The sequence below is a fragment of the Berghia stephanieae genome, chromosome 2, assembly GCF_034508935.2.
Source record: "Berghia stephanieae isolate SIO BIC M18660-M18661 chromosome 2, UCSD_Bste_1.3, whole genome shotgun sequence".
In the NCBI taxonomy this organism is placed as follows: Eukaryota; Metazoa; Mollusca; class Gastropoda; order Nudibranchia; family Aeolidiidae; genus Berghia; species Berghia stephanieae.
The window spans coordinates 110,859,287-110,876,786 of record NC_088361.1 but is presented as its reverse complement, the minus strand read 5'-3'; the positions used below and the strand labels follow the sequence as shown (position 1 = coordinate 110,876,786).

General features: G+C 35.0%; 1 protein-coding gene across 2 annotated transcripts in view; it reads right to left on the bottom strand.

Annotated features, from left to right (window-relative positions):
* Positions 1–17,500, bottom strand: part of LOC144966230 (peptidyl-glycine alpha-amidating monooxygenase A-like) — a 51,166-nt gene that overhangs the window by 9,903 nt on the left and 23,763 nt on the right. Inside the window, exons 8-18 of one of the 2 annotated variants that reach the window (XM_078902411.1) lie at positions 17,288–17,355; positions 16,221–16,304; positions 15,074–15,147; positions 14,437–14,487; positions 12,330–12,382; positions 11,432–11,715; positions 7,176–7,859; positions 3,384–3,525; positions 2,230–2,340; positions 1,371–1,443; positions 4–143 (exon numbers count right to left, since the gene is read on the bottom strand). In XM_078902411.1, the coding sequence (XP_078758537.1) occupies positions 4–143; positions 1,371–1,443; positions 2,230–2,340; positions 3,384–3,525; positions 7,176–7,859; positions 11,432–11,715; positions 12,330–12,382; positions 14,437–14,487; positions 15,074–15,147; positions 16,221–16,304; positions 17,288–17,355 (1,764 nt within the window). The remainder of the gene's footprint in view (positions 1–3; positions 144–1,370; positions 1,444–2,229; positions 2,341–3,383; positions 3,526–7,175; positions 7,860–11,431; positions 11,716–12,329; positions 12,383–14,436; positions 14,488–15,073; positions 15,148–16,220; positions 16,305–17,287; positions 17,356–17,500) is intronic. The other variant, XM_078902412.1, reaches the window with a different exon arrangement.

Sequence of the window (17,500 nt, the reverse complement as noted above, 5' to 3'; positions counted from 1 at the left end):
TACCCGTCAGCTACAAAAAACTCTCCAGTAGACAAGATGGCGACATCCGTCGGTTTGCAGAAATAACTCAAATCTTGACTGTGCTTAAATCGATGCCCCAAGGTCATGACTGGCTTGGATCCGTCCTTGTTGATTTTGAAAACCTGGAAGTGGAAAAGAAACGATATTTCATCTTTCTTTTTCAGTTTTTTCTTCTCTTTTTTTTTTTTTTTCAATGAAAAAAGAAATAAATGAAATGAGGACTTGGTTTAACAAATCCAATTTCAAAACTTTCAATCTTTATTCGAGATTACATATATATATATGTAGAGAGAGAGAGAGAGAGAGGGAGAGAGAGAGAGAGAGAGAGAGAGAGACATAGAGAGAGAGAGAGGGAGAGAGACATAGAGAGAGAGAGACATAGAGAGAGAGAGACATAGAGAGAGAGAGAGAGAGAGAGAGAGAGAGAGAGAGAGAGAGAGAGAGAGAGAGAGAGAAAGAGAGAGAGAGAGACATAGAGAGAGAGAGAGGGAGAGAGACATAGAGAGAGAGAGACATAGAGAGAGAGAGACATAGAGAGAGAGAGAGACATAGAGAGAGAGAGACATAGAGAGAGAGAGAGAGAGAGAGAGAGAGAGAGTGGGGGGGGGGTGGCAGTGGGATGATGTTTACAAATTTGTAGAATTACGAAATTTAGCTTTAATTTCAAAACTTGGAGAGAATCTCTTAGTCATTGAAACTTACTGAGAATGGCAGCTGATGCCAAACAACAAAAGTTTAAGGATTTTTAAGTGTAATTTAATCCTTGTGAGGGAAAATTGTTGATTTTTATAGTCAATTTTAGAGACTACAATTTCTATGTCCCCCAAAAATGCGAATTTTTAGATTTTCAAGTATAGATAGTATGCGCTTGGCTAAGAAGCTCACAAGATTGCCATCCGGAAGTATAACGGACCAACACACAAAACTGTGTGTAACGATGAACGTTTATAGTCAGGTTAATACAGTTCAGTGAGCATAACTCATAAACGTGGATGGCAAAAAACAATAACAAAGACCTGAGTGACGTCATCTTCGAACTCCTAAATACAAGGAAAACAGTGGCTAGCCAAAATGTGCATTTTTTGAAAAAAGACATGTGGTACTTAAACAATTCGAAATTCTCATAACATAATAATTGGCATCTTTGAGCAACGTCTGACAACTATACAGCTAACCAGCCTAGAGTAAAGGAAGTCTGGGCAAAACTTTGTCAGGGTTTTTGTTGGGTGTTTTTTGGGGGGTATTTTTTTTTTTTTTTTGGGGGGGGGGGGGTTGGACACATTCTATTCTTCTCTATTCAGAGACAACATGATGTGAGTGAATGAAGCAGATGTCAAAACTTTCCAAACCTGATGCATTGCCACATCTGTCAGCCATACATTTCCTTCCATGTCGACTGTAATTCCGTGAGGCATGAAAAATCTATTTTTAAAAAAATAATATAAATAATAATGAATTTCAATCAATGTCCGTACACATTGCATGTGATTATAGTCTTGCATAATTCGGATATTTTAATGAAGAAATTTTGAAAACATTTTGATATTTCTTATTTACTCTCTTGACTCGCATGCAAAAATATTTCTATATAATAATAAAGCATATGTAGCATAGTATATTAGATAACGGTTTTTTTTTTTTAAGTGTACAGGTATAAATACATACCACTATTGATTTATAAGAGAATATCAAGAAATTAAAACGTATTTAAGACAAGGAAAAAACAATTACAAAAGAAAGACAAATCCAAAAAAATATAACAACAATTATTCTTAAAATAAACAAAAGCATAAAAACATTAATAAATAAAAATAACAACATTAACTATACAACTACATCAACACCAAAACTGAGATTAAAAAGAAAAGCAATATGTTAGTTAAACTAATAATAATAATAATAATAATAATAATAATAATAATAATAAATAATAATAATAATAATAATAATAATAATAATAATAATAAAATTATAATAATAATAATAATAATATAATAATAATAATAATAATAATAATAAATAATAATAATAATAATAATAATAATAATAATAAAATAATAATAATAATAATTTAAAAATAATAATAATAATAATAATAAATAATAATAATAATAATAATAATAATAATAATAATAATAATAATAATAATAATAATAATAATAATTTTTTTATCATTTAAAAAGGAAAATAATTGAAAGGAGCTCTTACTGTCCTTTTCCAAATTCTCTGATACGTTTTCCATTCTTATCCAAAATAATCACAACATGGCCATCTATGGGGGCATCTTTGTAGTTGAAGTTGTTGTATAAATCAAATGAGCTGTCAAAATAAACAAATTGCAAAGTTAATAGTAAAGCTGTCAAAAAATGTTTATTTTTTTAATGTGATAGTAATGAAATCAGTTGTTATCAAAACAGAATTGTGAATCAAACTGAACAGTCTGTCAAAATAAAGGAATTGTGAAAGTTGGCAAACGAGTTGTCAAAATAAAGGAATTGTGAAAGTTTCCCAAACGAGTTGTCAAAATAAAGTAATTGTGAAAGCTATCAAACGAGTTGTCAAAATAAAGGAATTGTGAAAGTTGCCAAAACGAGTTGTCAAAATAAAGGAATTGTGAAAATTATCAAACGAGTTGTCAAAATAAAGGAATTGTGAAAGTTGCCAAAACGAGTTGTCAAAATAAAGGAATTGTGATTATATTCACATGACCTGTCAAAATAAAAGAGACTGAAGCATTTTACAATCTCATTCATACTTGATAAAATGCGTACATTTTGTAAGTGAGCCAATCTTTAAAAAAATTATTTTTTTTTAAAAATTGAGCTTTATATAGCGCAATATCCACCAAATGTGCTCAAAGCACTTTACAATGCAAAGGGACTCGTTTGATAACTTTCACAATTTCTTTATTTTGTCTGTGTTGGACTGAAAGATAAGGAATGGCTCAAAACATTTTCTTGTCTTCAAAGTTGTATGAAATGTCCTTTAAATTTTGACAATCATTGATAAAAAGTTTTTTTTTAAAAACTAGTCCCTCAAAGCCAGACAGCCCATGGATCCAGAGTTTATCCCAGTTTCCATAGTGTGAAACAGACAATAGCAATTGATTGCTATCCTCTGGATAGGATGCAAGTCTATCGCAAAGTACTTTCCACCAAATCTAACAAACTCAGCTACCCAATCACTGCTGGATGGATAGGGGGGTCAGAAAAAAATCTCGACTGCACCCGGGATCGATCTTGGTCCCTTTGCGTGGTAGGCGAGTGCTCTACCAACTGAGCTATCGGGGCCCCCAATCATTGATGAACATAAACAACCAATGGAATATTATTTCATACAGGAGTGATTTCATTCATGCTTACGTAGCGTCCCATATTCTAGAGGCCCGGTGGAAGATGTAGACATTCCCATCTCTGTCTGTGCTCACACCTCCCACTTGTCCGATGTTCAAATCCTCTGATGGCCACGAGGGCTGGTACACCAATTTATTTTCTATATGGATATCTGCAAAGGAATAAACAAGTACAGCAATTAGAAATCAGAACAACATCTCAAGCTGTTAACAACAATAAATTCCCAAAAAATTTGTAGTTACTCACACAAAAATAAAATACCATTTATTTCAAATTTGCTGTTTCTATGTTTTTTTTTTTTTAATTTTAATTTGTCAAGTTAAAATTTCTAAATTTGAATCGATGCTTTCATTAGGTAACCTTCATGAAAGAGAAGATCAGCGTCAGCTTTAATTTTTTTAATGAACGTGTTCTTTGTTTACTTATCTTAATTAATTAATTAATTTTTATTATTATTCATTTTTCTTTTATTTTGCCTACTAATTCAAATGGAAAAATAATTTGTGAGTCCAGAGTACGCAACAGAATAACAAAATATCCACATTGTTATAAAATATTTATAAAACTGTAAATTTTTGAGAAAAATTTTTTTTTTTTTTAAATGCATTTTGTCACCTTTAAAGGGCAATAACTCTTGGTTCCAGCTATTTTTCAACTTGGAGCCACCTATTTTCGAAATCCTCATAAAATTCTGCATTTTGTGTGAAAATTTCATGCTGGTTACACGATTTGCACAATTTTTCCATTAAGGGAACGGACTAAGTCACAAAAAGATAAAATTAGACAAAGTGAGTGGAGCAGGCAAATATGTTGATAACAACAAGAGATAAAGTGCGTAGGAAAGTGCCAGAAGACAATAGAGAATAAAAATTTTCGCGGCGGTGATGGGGGTTTGAACCCGCAACCTTACTGGTACGACAACTCCGCCTGGCCGGGAAGAGCGTGACTCTACCGTATGAGCTATCCACGATCCCAACTAACTTCGCGGAGTTGTGTGTGTTAGACCCGCGATCTCAAGTAGTCAGGAAGAGAGAAAACTCTAATTATGACTAGGGTTAGAGACGATCTTTACGATAGAGTCACTATCTTCCCGGCCACGCCGAGTTGTCGTACCAGTAAAGTCCCGGGTTCAAACTCCCATCACTGCCACCAAATTTTTATTCTCCCTTGTCTTCTGGCACTTTCCTACTCACTTCATCTCTTGTTGTTAAAAAGATAACACGATCAATACGTCACTAAAACCACAAGTGAATCATTCCCAGCACTTAATGATAATTTCATTTCAATTACGAAGCTTTTTCTTGAACATTAAAAACAGACTTACTCTTACTCTTACTTACACACAATTCGTTGATTAATTTATATTGAAATTATCCCATATGTAACACGATTCTAAAACGGATGCAGTATCTAGTAAGGTGTATGCAGGTAAGACATTAATTCATCTCATAAATTACTTGGTTGGAGAGTGAATCAGTGTTGCCAGATTATTTTCAGGCATTCTGCCAACTGGATTTTAAAAATCTGCCAAATACCACAAAAATCTACCAAACCGTACTATTTATAGTTACTATTTTGAAAATTCATCAGTTTTGTTAATCAAAAAATTCGAAAGGCCGATGTCATAATTTTTTTTTTTCATTTTACAAGTTTTAAAAAAGCACTAATACATAAAAATTGCCATGGAAAACGTGGAAAATAAAATCTGCCAAATATCTCCCAAACTGCCAAACCATTTTTTTTTTTTTATGCAAGACGACTTCAAATTCTGCCAAAAAAATGACATTTGGCAGATAATCTGCCAAATTGGCAACCCTGGAGTGAATCCATATACAAAATGAGGTGAATAAAACAAAACATTCAATGGAAGGGCAATCCATGCATTCAAACTACAACATCGAGACAACATCTAAAAATAAACACGAACACACACACACATATATATATATATATATATATATATCGATGGTCAGGACCTATAGGTCTGATCCGACCAAAATTTAAAAAAACATGGTGCACAAAGCTCGTATGTAGACTTCATAAATAACAATGTGAAATTGAATGTCAGCATCAATTTAATAAACGAAAATAGATAAAATGGACGTTTCAGGTTTCCCCTTTATCAACGAAACAGGATGAGTTAAACACTACAGACGAATGAGATAATGTGGGATGTGGTGTTGTAAAGAACAATTTTATATTGCTGACCAGGATTGGAATTTCCTAGTTGATTGCAGTGAGGAAAATTAATAAAATTTATAAAAAACATAACCTTACATAAAAAGAAGCTGGATGGGGATCCCAGACAAAAAAACCCCAAAGAGTTGGAACGTTGTTTTTGTTTTTAAGGGTTTTACGGCGCTTGCAACACATTTAGGTTATATCAGCGCCAGTAAAAAGGAAGAAAATGGGATAGTAAAAAGTTATAGAATTACAATTAAAGCACCCAAGAAAAAGTAAGACATAGGGGAACTGGGAACAAATAGAGATCAGATGTAGATTCCAAGAGCATACCACCGATGTACTTAGTTTGAGATCACCTAAAAGTCTCATCCAGACAAGCACAGGTCCCAACTATAGGAATACACTCAAATGTTTACCAATAATATAATATAACATGTAAACTCAACATAATGCAATGCATAACAGAGAGATGATTTACAAGGAAAAAAAATATCATCTCCCAAAACTATAACTATACATTCGACTGTTTCCCTCCCAGACAAGGAGCTCCGGCAAGGATCAGGACACAACTAAGTAATCTCATTCCAAGACAATGACAGGAAACAATTGGGAAACGGGTATGGGGGGATAGAAGACACAGCATGTACCTCCCTGCCCACTATGGGAGGTCAGGATCCCCACCCAGAAGAGTTGGAACAAAAAAACAAGAGAAAACAGACGGTGGAAAGAGACACAATAGAAAACGAAAGGAAACCAACCATACGTTATACTCCTAATAGGTTTCAAAGGTTTACGACACGGTCCATTCTGTTATAGAAACTCACTTATATTGCCCAGAAAAAAAGGTTAATTTTGTACAACATTAGATAACAATGACACCCATATATCAATGTTTTAAAAGAAAGAAAGAAAATAATAATAAAGGAATAGACCTGGTCAGTCGATTTTGGGGTAAATAGAAATGCATTTATCCCTAAAATAGATAGATAAGGAACTACCAAAAAAAAACATCACAATATTGACTAACAGATTTACAGGCAGTAGAATGGGGGGGGGGGGGGGGGGGGGTATTTAAAAATGCAACAACAAAACAATAATAATAATAATAATAATAATAAACAAATAATAATAATAATAATAATAATAATAATAATAATAATAATAATAATAATAATAATAATAATAATAATAATAATAATAATAATAATAATAATAATAATAACAATTAAAGTAAAATATTAACAACAACAATAGTGAATTCATTTCCGAACCTGATGCTTTGCGTGGATTTTGATCTTAACTTATAAAATTGAGAACAGTGGGTTTCGTTTCTTAAATATCCTAATTCTTATAACTTTGAATCAAAACGTTAAAAAAAAAAAAAATCAAGTCAATTCCTACAGAATAGTGTACCAGTTTGACGAACGAAGCATTTACATAAAGATAAATATACCAAAAATATTTTTTAATCCAAATTTTTTTCTGGTGTAAAAAAAACCCAAAACATAAAGACATCAATGCTTCATGCTGCACAACATGAAAAAAGGCAAGCAAATCAGCAACTGTGTGTAACACGACATCAAATAACACATCCAGGGGTCATTGAGAGCAACTCACTGCTGTGTGGAATCGCCACCAGATTATCCCCTCCTCCAGCACCCTGTCTCGCCAGATGACCTGGTTTATCTACTGCCTGGGGATTCCTCTGACCACCGTTCCCAGCAATCCTTGACGACGATTGACGTTGATCGACACCAGGACCTCGTTGACGCTGGGTCGGGTGTTGTCGTTGTCGTTGTTGTTGCAGCTGCTGCTGCGGTTGCAGTCGCTGCTGATTTTGAACAGGCTGCTGTGGTTGAGCTTTTGGAGCAGATTTACTACCTTTGCCAGAAAATTGTTGTTGTAACAACTGCTTATTCATGGCATCAAATTCCTTGTTCCGATTTCGACTTAGTTCCACGTCTGGATTGTTTCCTCCATTGTACCGAGTTTGCTCTCTCCAGTCATTGGCAGCGTAATCGTCGTAGTATTCCTGGTTCATTCGGTGCTTATGAGACAAGTCTCTGGGATTGATGTTGTCGTAATCGTAGTTGGGGAAATGGACTTCGTGCATTCCATTCTCCTCATCGGCCTGATATTTGTTTTCATGTCCTGGAATATCATAGCCTCGAGTATCACTCGATGCACGACCGGGTTTATATTCTGTTTCAGGGTCACCGTTGCTTCCCATCGATTTCATATTTGAGTCGATTTTATCATGAATTTTATATTGCTGACCAGGATTGGAATTTCCTAGTTTGCCTATATGATTGCAGTGAGGGAAATCAAATGTAAAAAATCATGACCATACATAAAAAGAATCGAATCACATTGTTGTATAGTAAAGTTTAAAAATTCCCTGTCACTATGGAGACATAATTATAATCACCATGAAATCTATGGAACCCACAGGTACTTGCAAAATAAATGTCTAAAAGGTGAATGAAGGAAAACACAAGAGATTTAGGGGTGTTAGGAGGTATAATAATTTAAAGACATGACTGTATTTAACATTTCAATACAAATAATTGGATAACTGGAGTGGAATTTTCCATCTTATCTTTATACACTCTTATGATTATCATTACGTATTCACATTATTCAGAGGATAAAATCACAATTAGCCTCCTTCATTGTGAAGGTCTATAATCTCCTTCACTGGATATATACCTCCAATTTTGTGGCTGCTGCAATGATGCATCATTAGAAATTAGATAAGTAAATCCAATATTATTCTCAGAGAGAGAGAGAGAGAGAAAGAGAGAGAGAGAGAGAGAGAGAGAGAGAGAGAGAGAGAGAGAGAGAGAGAGAGGGGGGGGGGGAGAGAGAGAGAGAGAGAATGAAAGTGGGAGTGAGAGAGAGAGAGAGAGAGAGAGAAAGAGAGAGAGAGAGAAAGAGAGAGAGAGAGAGAGAGAGAGAGAGAGAGAGAGAGAGAGAGACGGACAGGGGGGAGGAATTGTTTAAGAATGGCCATCAATACAATAATAAAGCATTATTTATAGACAGTATGACATCTTATTCGAACGGAGACAAAATGACAAAATTAAGGAACAGGCACTGGTGTAAGATAAAGATTTGAAAGGGTATGAAACAGTGCCAGACAAATTTACTGAACGTCTAAAGGTCGTTTTTTCATGATATTCGCAAAAAAAAAAATGGAAAAAAATAAAATAATAATAAATAATAAGATAAATTTTTTTTAAACTCACTCCAATACAAAGTTATTTGAAAAAAACACTAAGAAAAATAATTGTTTTCATCAGTTTACTGAAAATTTACAAATTTACTGAACGTTTATGTTAACACATAGACAGACCCCCGTCTGGGTGCTGAACTCCAGTAAAAAGACATTGTGTACTCATTTGTTTACGTTTAGCAGGTGGGTGGAAAAAAAACTGATGGTTTATAACATACTGAATTCTGTAAATATACACGGAAAATTGGCAACATTGAAAAAGAAAAATACAAGAAAAAAAAAAAAACATTTTAAAAAATCAGCCTGCTGTGTCTAAAGGTCGTTTTTTCATGATATTCGAAAAAAAAAAATGGAAAAAAAAATAATAATAAATAATAAAATAAAATTTTTAAAAACTCACTCCAATACAAAGTTATTTGAAAAAAAAAACTAAGAAAAATAATTGTTTTCATCAGTTTCTGTTAGTTGAAAAATGTAAAAATAAACCACCAAAAATTGTCAATCTAGCTCAAATAGAATAGTAGAACTTGTTTCTTAAATGTTAAAAAAATGTGAGGACAGAGTATCAATTTTATCAATACTCTATCGATACTGTAAGAAGATTGATGCTAGAATGTCAGTTTATTATTTATCTCTCACTATTTAACCCAGAGAAATTGATGAAAACAAATTCTTAAGTATTTTTGTGGCCAACTTCACGAGAACGACTTTTGGCACAGCCTAACGCAGGTCTGCCTACTTGAAGATTTCAAAACTCATAATTTTTAGGAGATAAAAATTGTAGTCAATCCAGTCAACTTTAATAATCAACAACCTTACCTTTACAAAAGAATAAAAAACACTTCAAAATCCTCAAAAATGCTGTAGCATGTCATCAACTTTTATTTTCAATAAGCTTTAATGACTTAGAAATGTTAATGACCTTCGGAAATTGGAGTCAAAAATGTCGTAATTCTACGAATTTTGTTGTATATTACTAGACAGGTCTGCTAATGAACAGTTTTAACGTGTAAATTCTCTCATATGACTACACGACTCTGTAAAACGCTCAACTGTCCTGATTGGCAAAAACCACCCCAAAAAAATTTGCCAGAAGTACATAAGTATGTGTGTAACCTAGATCATTTATAATAATAATAATAATAATAATAATAATAATAATAATAATAATAATAATAATAATAATAATAATAATAATAATACACATTTATATAGCGCTCATTCTCGTGTAAAACACAAGCTCTGGGCACTTTACAATATAAATATCAATTTTAAGTGAAAAAAACAAAATAATAATAATTCATAGCCAAATCAAGGATTCATAGAGTCAATAAAAACAAATACAGTAAAAATGTGTCTTGAGATTATAGTCTGTCAAATTCAAGAAGGGAGGATCGATAGCACAGACAGTAGAGCACTCGCCTCCCAAGCAAAGAGACTGGAATCAATCCCTGGTGCATTTCAGATTTTTTTCCGACCCTCCTGGCCGACCATACGAGATTGGGTGTCTGGGTCTGTTAGACACGGCTAATAGTAGTTTGTAATAGACTAATATCCTGTCCAAAGGGTATCAAGCAATTCTGGCCGACCAGACGTGATTGGGTGTCTGAGTCTGTCAGACACGGCTAATAGTAGTTTGTAATAGACTAATATCCTGTCCAAAGGGTATCAAGCAATTCTGGCCGACCAGATGTGATTGGGTGTCTGGGTCTATTAGGCACGGCTAATAGTAGTTTGTAATAGACTAATATCCTGTCCAAAGGGTATCAAGCAATTCTGGCCGACCAGACAAGATTGGGTGTCTGGGTCTGTTAGACACAGCTAATAGTAGTTTGTAATAGACTAATATCCTGTCCAAAGGGTATCAAGCAATTCTGGCCGACCAGATGTGATTGGGTGTCTGGGTCTATTAGGCACGGCTAATAGTAGTTTGTAATAGACTAATATCCTGTCCAAAGGGTATCAAGCAATTCTGGCCGACCAGACAAGATTGGGTGTCTGGGTCTGTTAGGCACGGCTAATAGTAGTTTGTAATAGACTAATATCCTGTCCAAAGGGTATCAAGCAATTCTGGCCGACCAGACGTGATTGGGTGTCTGAGTCTGTCAGACACGGCTAATAGTAGTTTGTAATAGACTAATATCCTGTCCAAAGGGTATCAAGCAATTCTGGCCGACCAGATGTGATTGGGTGTCTGGGTCTATTAGGCACGGCTAATAGTAGTTTGTAATAGACTAATATCCTGTCCAAAGGGTATCAAGCAATTCTGGCCGACCAGACAAGATTGGGTGTCTGGGTCTGTTAGACACAGCTAATAGTAGTTTGTAATAGACTAATATCCTGTCCAAAGGGTATCAAGCAATTCTGGCCGACCAGATGTGATTGGGTGTCTGGGTCTATTAGGCACGGCTAATAGTAGTTTGTAATAGACTAATATCCTGTCCAAAGGGTATCAAGCAATTCTGGCCGACCAGACAAGATTGGGTGTCTGGGTCTGTTAGGCACGGCTAATAGTAGTTTGTAATATACTAATATCCTGTCCAAAGGGTATCAAGCAATTGCTTTGGACCATTTATCACCACAAAATCACAGTGACCCTAACAACATACTATTTATATATATATATATGTACACTTGCCTTGGACAGGTTTTGTGGGGGTTGTGGTAATCGACGTTTCCTCCAGTTTCTTCGTTGATGAGGGAGTGGGTTTGGGGTGATGGCCGTGGCCACCATGATGGTGGCCGGCTGCTGCTTCCTCCATTGTGGCATTATGGGGTAGAGGAACACTGACATCGCGGGGAAAATGGTCGCCTGTGAGATTTGGATATTCATTGTCAAAGCATTCGTATGGATCGTCTCTGGCTGTACTGATCGTGTAGTACATGATGTAAAAATTGCACATTTCATCATCACCCGTAGCTCTGAATAAGAAAAAAGAAAAAAACAAATATTTACAAATGGTGGATTAAGAAACTACAGAGCAGGCACTGGTGTAAGACAAAGATCTGAACAAGTGTGTATGAAAGGTGCCAGACAAAGCAAGAAAGAAAAATACAAGAAAAAAACCATCCCAAAAAAATCAGTCTACCTCGACTGGGGATCGAACCTCAGACTTTCTGATTACTGATAAGACGTGCTATCATTACACCATTTTTTGGGATGTCTTTTATTTTCTTATAATTTTCTTTCTTGCTTTGTCTGGCACCTTTCATACACACTTGTTCAGATCTTTAATTTACAAATGGTGATCAAAATAAATATAAGATTATTGATGAAGATGATGATAATGATGATGAGGATGATGAGGAATAGGAGGAGGAGGAGAAGGAGGAGGAGGAGAATCAGGAGGAGGTGTGTTTTCTTTTAGATTGAAGAAGATATAAAAAAAATTGATACCCAAACTGCATTTATTTTCAATTTGGACAGGGGGGAGGGGGGGGGGGGGGGGGGGTGTATCGTAAACATCAATAAATGAAGTAAACCTTTCTGGCAAAATTTATGTGTAGAAGAGAGGACACATCAAGGATACACTTACCCTACATTAGTGGTTCTACCTCGATTTGTAGAGTCAAAGGTACACCTCGCTGCCTGAAGAATAAAAATCATTTGCACAATTTTACAGAGAAATTGTCTTGACTACACATAAAAAAGAGTGGCAGAGTGTAGAATAAATCATAAAGAAAATCTATATAGCGTCAATATCTATCTAAGATGTTCAATGGTGCTTTACAATCACTTGAGCAAGCCACCTCGCCCTAGCTCAATTTGCGGCATTGCACTGCGGCTGATGCCTGGGTTATTCCAGTCTTCCCTTGGAATAGACCCTAGAGACAAATTTCCCCGATGGGATGAATAAAGGGAATTTTATTATTTTATTTATTTGAAAATTATACGGGACAACATGAACTCAACTCTCCTCTCGACAGGCAACCAATGTATTTTTTCTAAAACTAGAGCTTTTATATAGCGCAATATCCACTAAATGTGCTCAAAGCGCTTTACAAAGGGTCCCTGACCAACAGCAACAGGTAACATGTAGAACGAGACATAACGCCTGTTAGGTGATATTACAATTTATTTCCGACAGAGACAACGCTGTTGACGGCCAGGTACTCATTTTACACCTGAGTACAGTGAGAGAATGTGAGTAAAGAGTCTTTTCCAAGGACTCAACTATGCGCCGAGCGAGGCTCGAACCCAGGACAGTCCGATCCGAAAGCGAGTGTCATACCACTAGACCACATAGCCGCACAATATTTGTTTTAAAAACAGCGGAAAATTTTTTTCTCTAATATTTGTCCCAGTGATGATTCTAGCAGCTTTATTTTGAAGCTTTTGAATTTTGGTCAAAGTTGATTTGGGGAGACCAAATAGTAGAGAAATAAGGTAATCAATTCTGCTAGTTACAAGTGACTACACTACCAGTCTCGTACATTTATCATCCATGAGGTTTCTAAGTCTACTAATAAATTTTCTTTAATAATTATCGACTTGGCATAAAAAATGAAACACAACTGCTTTTATCTTTCATGAATTCTATAGGGAATGAGATTAGCGGAAGAGTAGCATCCCTTGATTGGACGCCATCGGCGGAAAAGTTAGTAGAGAGAGAACGTCATGTTGGTTGTGCGCATGCGTCTCTCGTCCTCGCTTCCAGTGAAAGCGGCTTGAGACACTTCACCGAAAGCGAGGACGAGAGAGACGCATGCGCAAAACCAAAACCAAATTGACGTTCTCTCTGTAAGGTGATGTCCAATCAAGGGATGCTACTCTTCCGCTAATCTCATTCCCTATAGAAAAGAGAGAGAATGGAAAATGTAAATTATTTTATTTTTTACTTTTTCTATTAAAATCTAAATCCACTGGTGAATTTTTTTAAAAATTCCAACAAATTCTTCAATACATAAAAATAATACACACAAAGTGTGGAATTTATGAAGAGGCAACTTTCAAAATGCACTAAGTCCCACTTACATCATTCAAAGAAAACCTCAATTTCGTGTCATTTGTTTAGTGACTTAAAGAAGAAAATACTCGTCTTGTGTGCCTCATAGAACAAGACCTTTTTGCAGTTACTTTTACTATGTATACACATACACAGACATACGCACACAGACACAAACACATACATATCCTCGCCATTCCCTCTCTCTCTTCACCCCCCCCCCCCCCCCCCCCCCCCCCCCCCCCCCCCCCCCTTCTCTCTCTCCTTATCTCGCGCCTCTTCTTGCATCCTCACTCGACGCCCTTTCCTCACATTAACATTGTTTCCACATTTGACGAAATGTGATATTTTGTAAATTTACATATTTGTGTTTTCTGTCTCCTAACGAAGGCCAAGGGCCGAAACGTTGTTTGTTTTGTGTTGTTCCCTTATATATGAGTCACATCTACTCACTTTATTTTTTTCTCTCCATTTTATTGGCTCATTTAGGCACCTCCAGCTTTGGTTATAGAACAATACACTGAGTGTTTTGAAGCTCTGCATTTTCTCTGGTGGTTCTATGGAGTCCAAAAGATAGCTTGAGATTGTTAACTCATTTTTCTATTAGGATGTGACTTAGGACGCTTTGAAAGTCAGCTACTCGTATTATGTATGAAAAAAATGATTAAAAACAAAACGAAATGGAACATTCTCTCACCAGGTAGTCACCCTTTTTCACTGCAATGATGTCTTTGACTGGATAAAAAGCCTGGGGAGAAAATGAAGACGTTGTGAGAAAATGTGTTCTGACAACATTGAAACAGTTTTGGTGTTAAATTATAATTCATTAAATCCCCTAAGAAGATCTAGACCCATTTGTCTCTCCCCTTCCCCTCCAACCATCAACTAGGCTAGCTAGTCTAACTAATCAAAGAACACCACTGGTCTTCTGTGTCAATTGTGACATCTGGCGCCATCCTGTCTGGCCCGACATCATAAAAAAGGGACTGTCACGAGACTGAGCAAAGGTGTCAAACATAATGATGATTTTGTGGTTTTGAGGAAAATATTTGATGCTGCAATTTTCTGAGAAATTCTTCAAATCCCGGAATTCCACGGAAGATTATCATCACTGCTTTACTAATTACCTCCTTAACAGCTGAGTTCAGTTTTATTCTTTAACAGATATCAGTCCTTACTTTTTTTTCAGAGAGATTAGTAACAGTAGTAAGAGAGCAATACTAACGAAAGAGTGAAAATGGAGAGGCTTCGTATGGGAACAAAACAGACAATGGACGTTTCGGGTACAGAAAATGACTTGATTTTATATGGCAAAAGGATGATTGAATAGTCACCTGGGGCCATTGTGGGTTTCCCTTGCCAATCTCATGGTACGATCCATTGTATTGATAGCCGGTGATTACTTTACCTGGGAAAGAAGTAAAAGGCATGAAAATATTTGGTTTTGTTTTGATTTTAAGGGTTTTAATAGGGGTAGCACGGCTCAGCGGTATGGCCATTAATGTGTACCCAAAAGGTACGGAGTTCGATCACATGATGCTGCGTTGTGTGGCCTTGAGCAAGTCACCTCGCCCTAGCTCAATTTGTAGCGCTGCACTGTGGCTAACGCCTGGGTTATTTCATTCTTCCCTTGGAATAGACTCTAGAGACTAGTGTCCCCTTGGCGATGAATAAAGGGAAATTTATTTTTATTTATTTTTATGCTTGCAACATAGGTCATATAAGCTCATAAAAAGAAAGAAAATGGGAGAGTCATAGGTCATATCAACACATAAAAAGAAAATGGGAGAGTCAAAAAACATTCTAGATTTACAATTAAAGCATGCAAGACAAAGTAAGACAAAAGGGAATTAGTTCAAATAGGGAACTAGAGTAGATTACAAGAGCACATTATCAGTGTATTTAGTTTGGGATTGTCTAACCGTAACAGTCTCATCCAGAAAACAAGCACAGGATCCCACTATGAGGAATTCAAAACAACTACTTCAAAATGACACAACAAAGAGGTGACACAAACGTAACTTTTTTAAAATATCATCTCCCAAAACTATTGCTAACCATCTGACTATTTTCTCTCATCCAAGGACGTGGGCCATAAACGAGTGATATGTTGTGCGGCTATGTGGTCTAGTGGTATGACACTCGCTTTCGGATCGGAAGGTCATGGGTTCGAGCCTCGCTGGGCGCATAGTTGAGTCCTTGGAAAAGATTCTTTACTCACATTCTCTCACCGTACTCAGGTGTAAACTGAGTACCTGGCCGTTAACAGCGTTGTCTTTGTCCGAAAAATTGTAATATCGCCAAACAGGCGTCATGTCTCGTCCTACATGTTAAATGTTGCTGTTGACCAGGGACCCCTTGTAAAGCGCTTTGAGCACGTTAAGTGGATATTGCGCTATATAAATGCTCAATTTAATTTAATTTAATTTAATGTTGTATTTTATAGGAAAACAGCTGACATCAATACAATACCATACATACCTAATCCATGAGCATGAGTCCGATATGCAAACGGGTATATAGTGTTAGATTTTGTGTACTTGCAACTCATATCCACCATATAATCTGTAAAGACAATACAGGTTTGTTCATCAACAACAAACATTAGAAGACTTTGATCACCACAAACACATTGTTAGATTAGTAATCAATATCAATAAATGAAGTCAAATTAAAAATGACATCAATAAGAATCATAATAAAAATTTGGTTATAACAAACATATTATTTACTTCAATATTAATACATGAAGCAATTTTTAAAAAAAAATAACATCAATAAGAATCAAAAAGAAACTTTCCTCAAAACAAACACATTCTTAAATTAGGTATTAATACACAAAATCGTTTTTAAATAACATTAATAAGAATCATAATAAAACAAACACACTCTTAAATAATAAATAATCTTTTAAAAACTAAACAAAATAAAAATCTAATCAGAGGAACGCGCTAGATACATACATTACAGTATAGGTTCAAGAAAATAGATTTTAAAAAAAAATATTCTAGGTTTTAAAAAAATTCAAGAAATGGTGTGAAAATACAATCTGCAGTTCTCTCTATCTGTCCCTAGTTGGGTAATATGATGATGATAATAATGATAATAATAATAATAATAATAATAATAATAATATATAATAATAATAATAATAATAATAATAATAATAATAATAATAATAATAATAATAATAATAATAATAATAATAATAATTTAATAATAATAATAATAATAATAATAATAATAATAATAATAATAATAATAATAATAATAATAATAATAATAATAATAATAATAATAATAATAATAATAATGGTAATGATAATAATAACAATAATCAAATGTGGTTTGATTTTGCTGCAAATAAAAAAAGCTTTTTTTTTTTTGGCGTTCAATTAATTGGCAGCTGTACTTTAGTCATCCATTGAAATCATCTACATTTTTGTGTGTATTATGTGTTGCGCGTGGCAAATAACACCACCTGAAACTATCAACCATCCAGAAAAAATGACACACGACTGAATCTTTAATCTTAATCAATTGCTTACTTGGTGTATGAGGTGGGACAGCGAAAAATGAATCCAACATTAACAGAATCCCTGCCGAATATTTGGGCCTGTGGAAGACAAGAAATATAAATATTGTTCATGTTAACCCTTTTCACCTGTTAATTGCTGTACTCTAGAAGAAAACACATTTTAAAAATTTGGTCAGAAAACTTGTCCTTCAACCCTTTCCTTACCACCCATTTTTCAGAATTT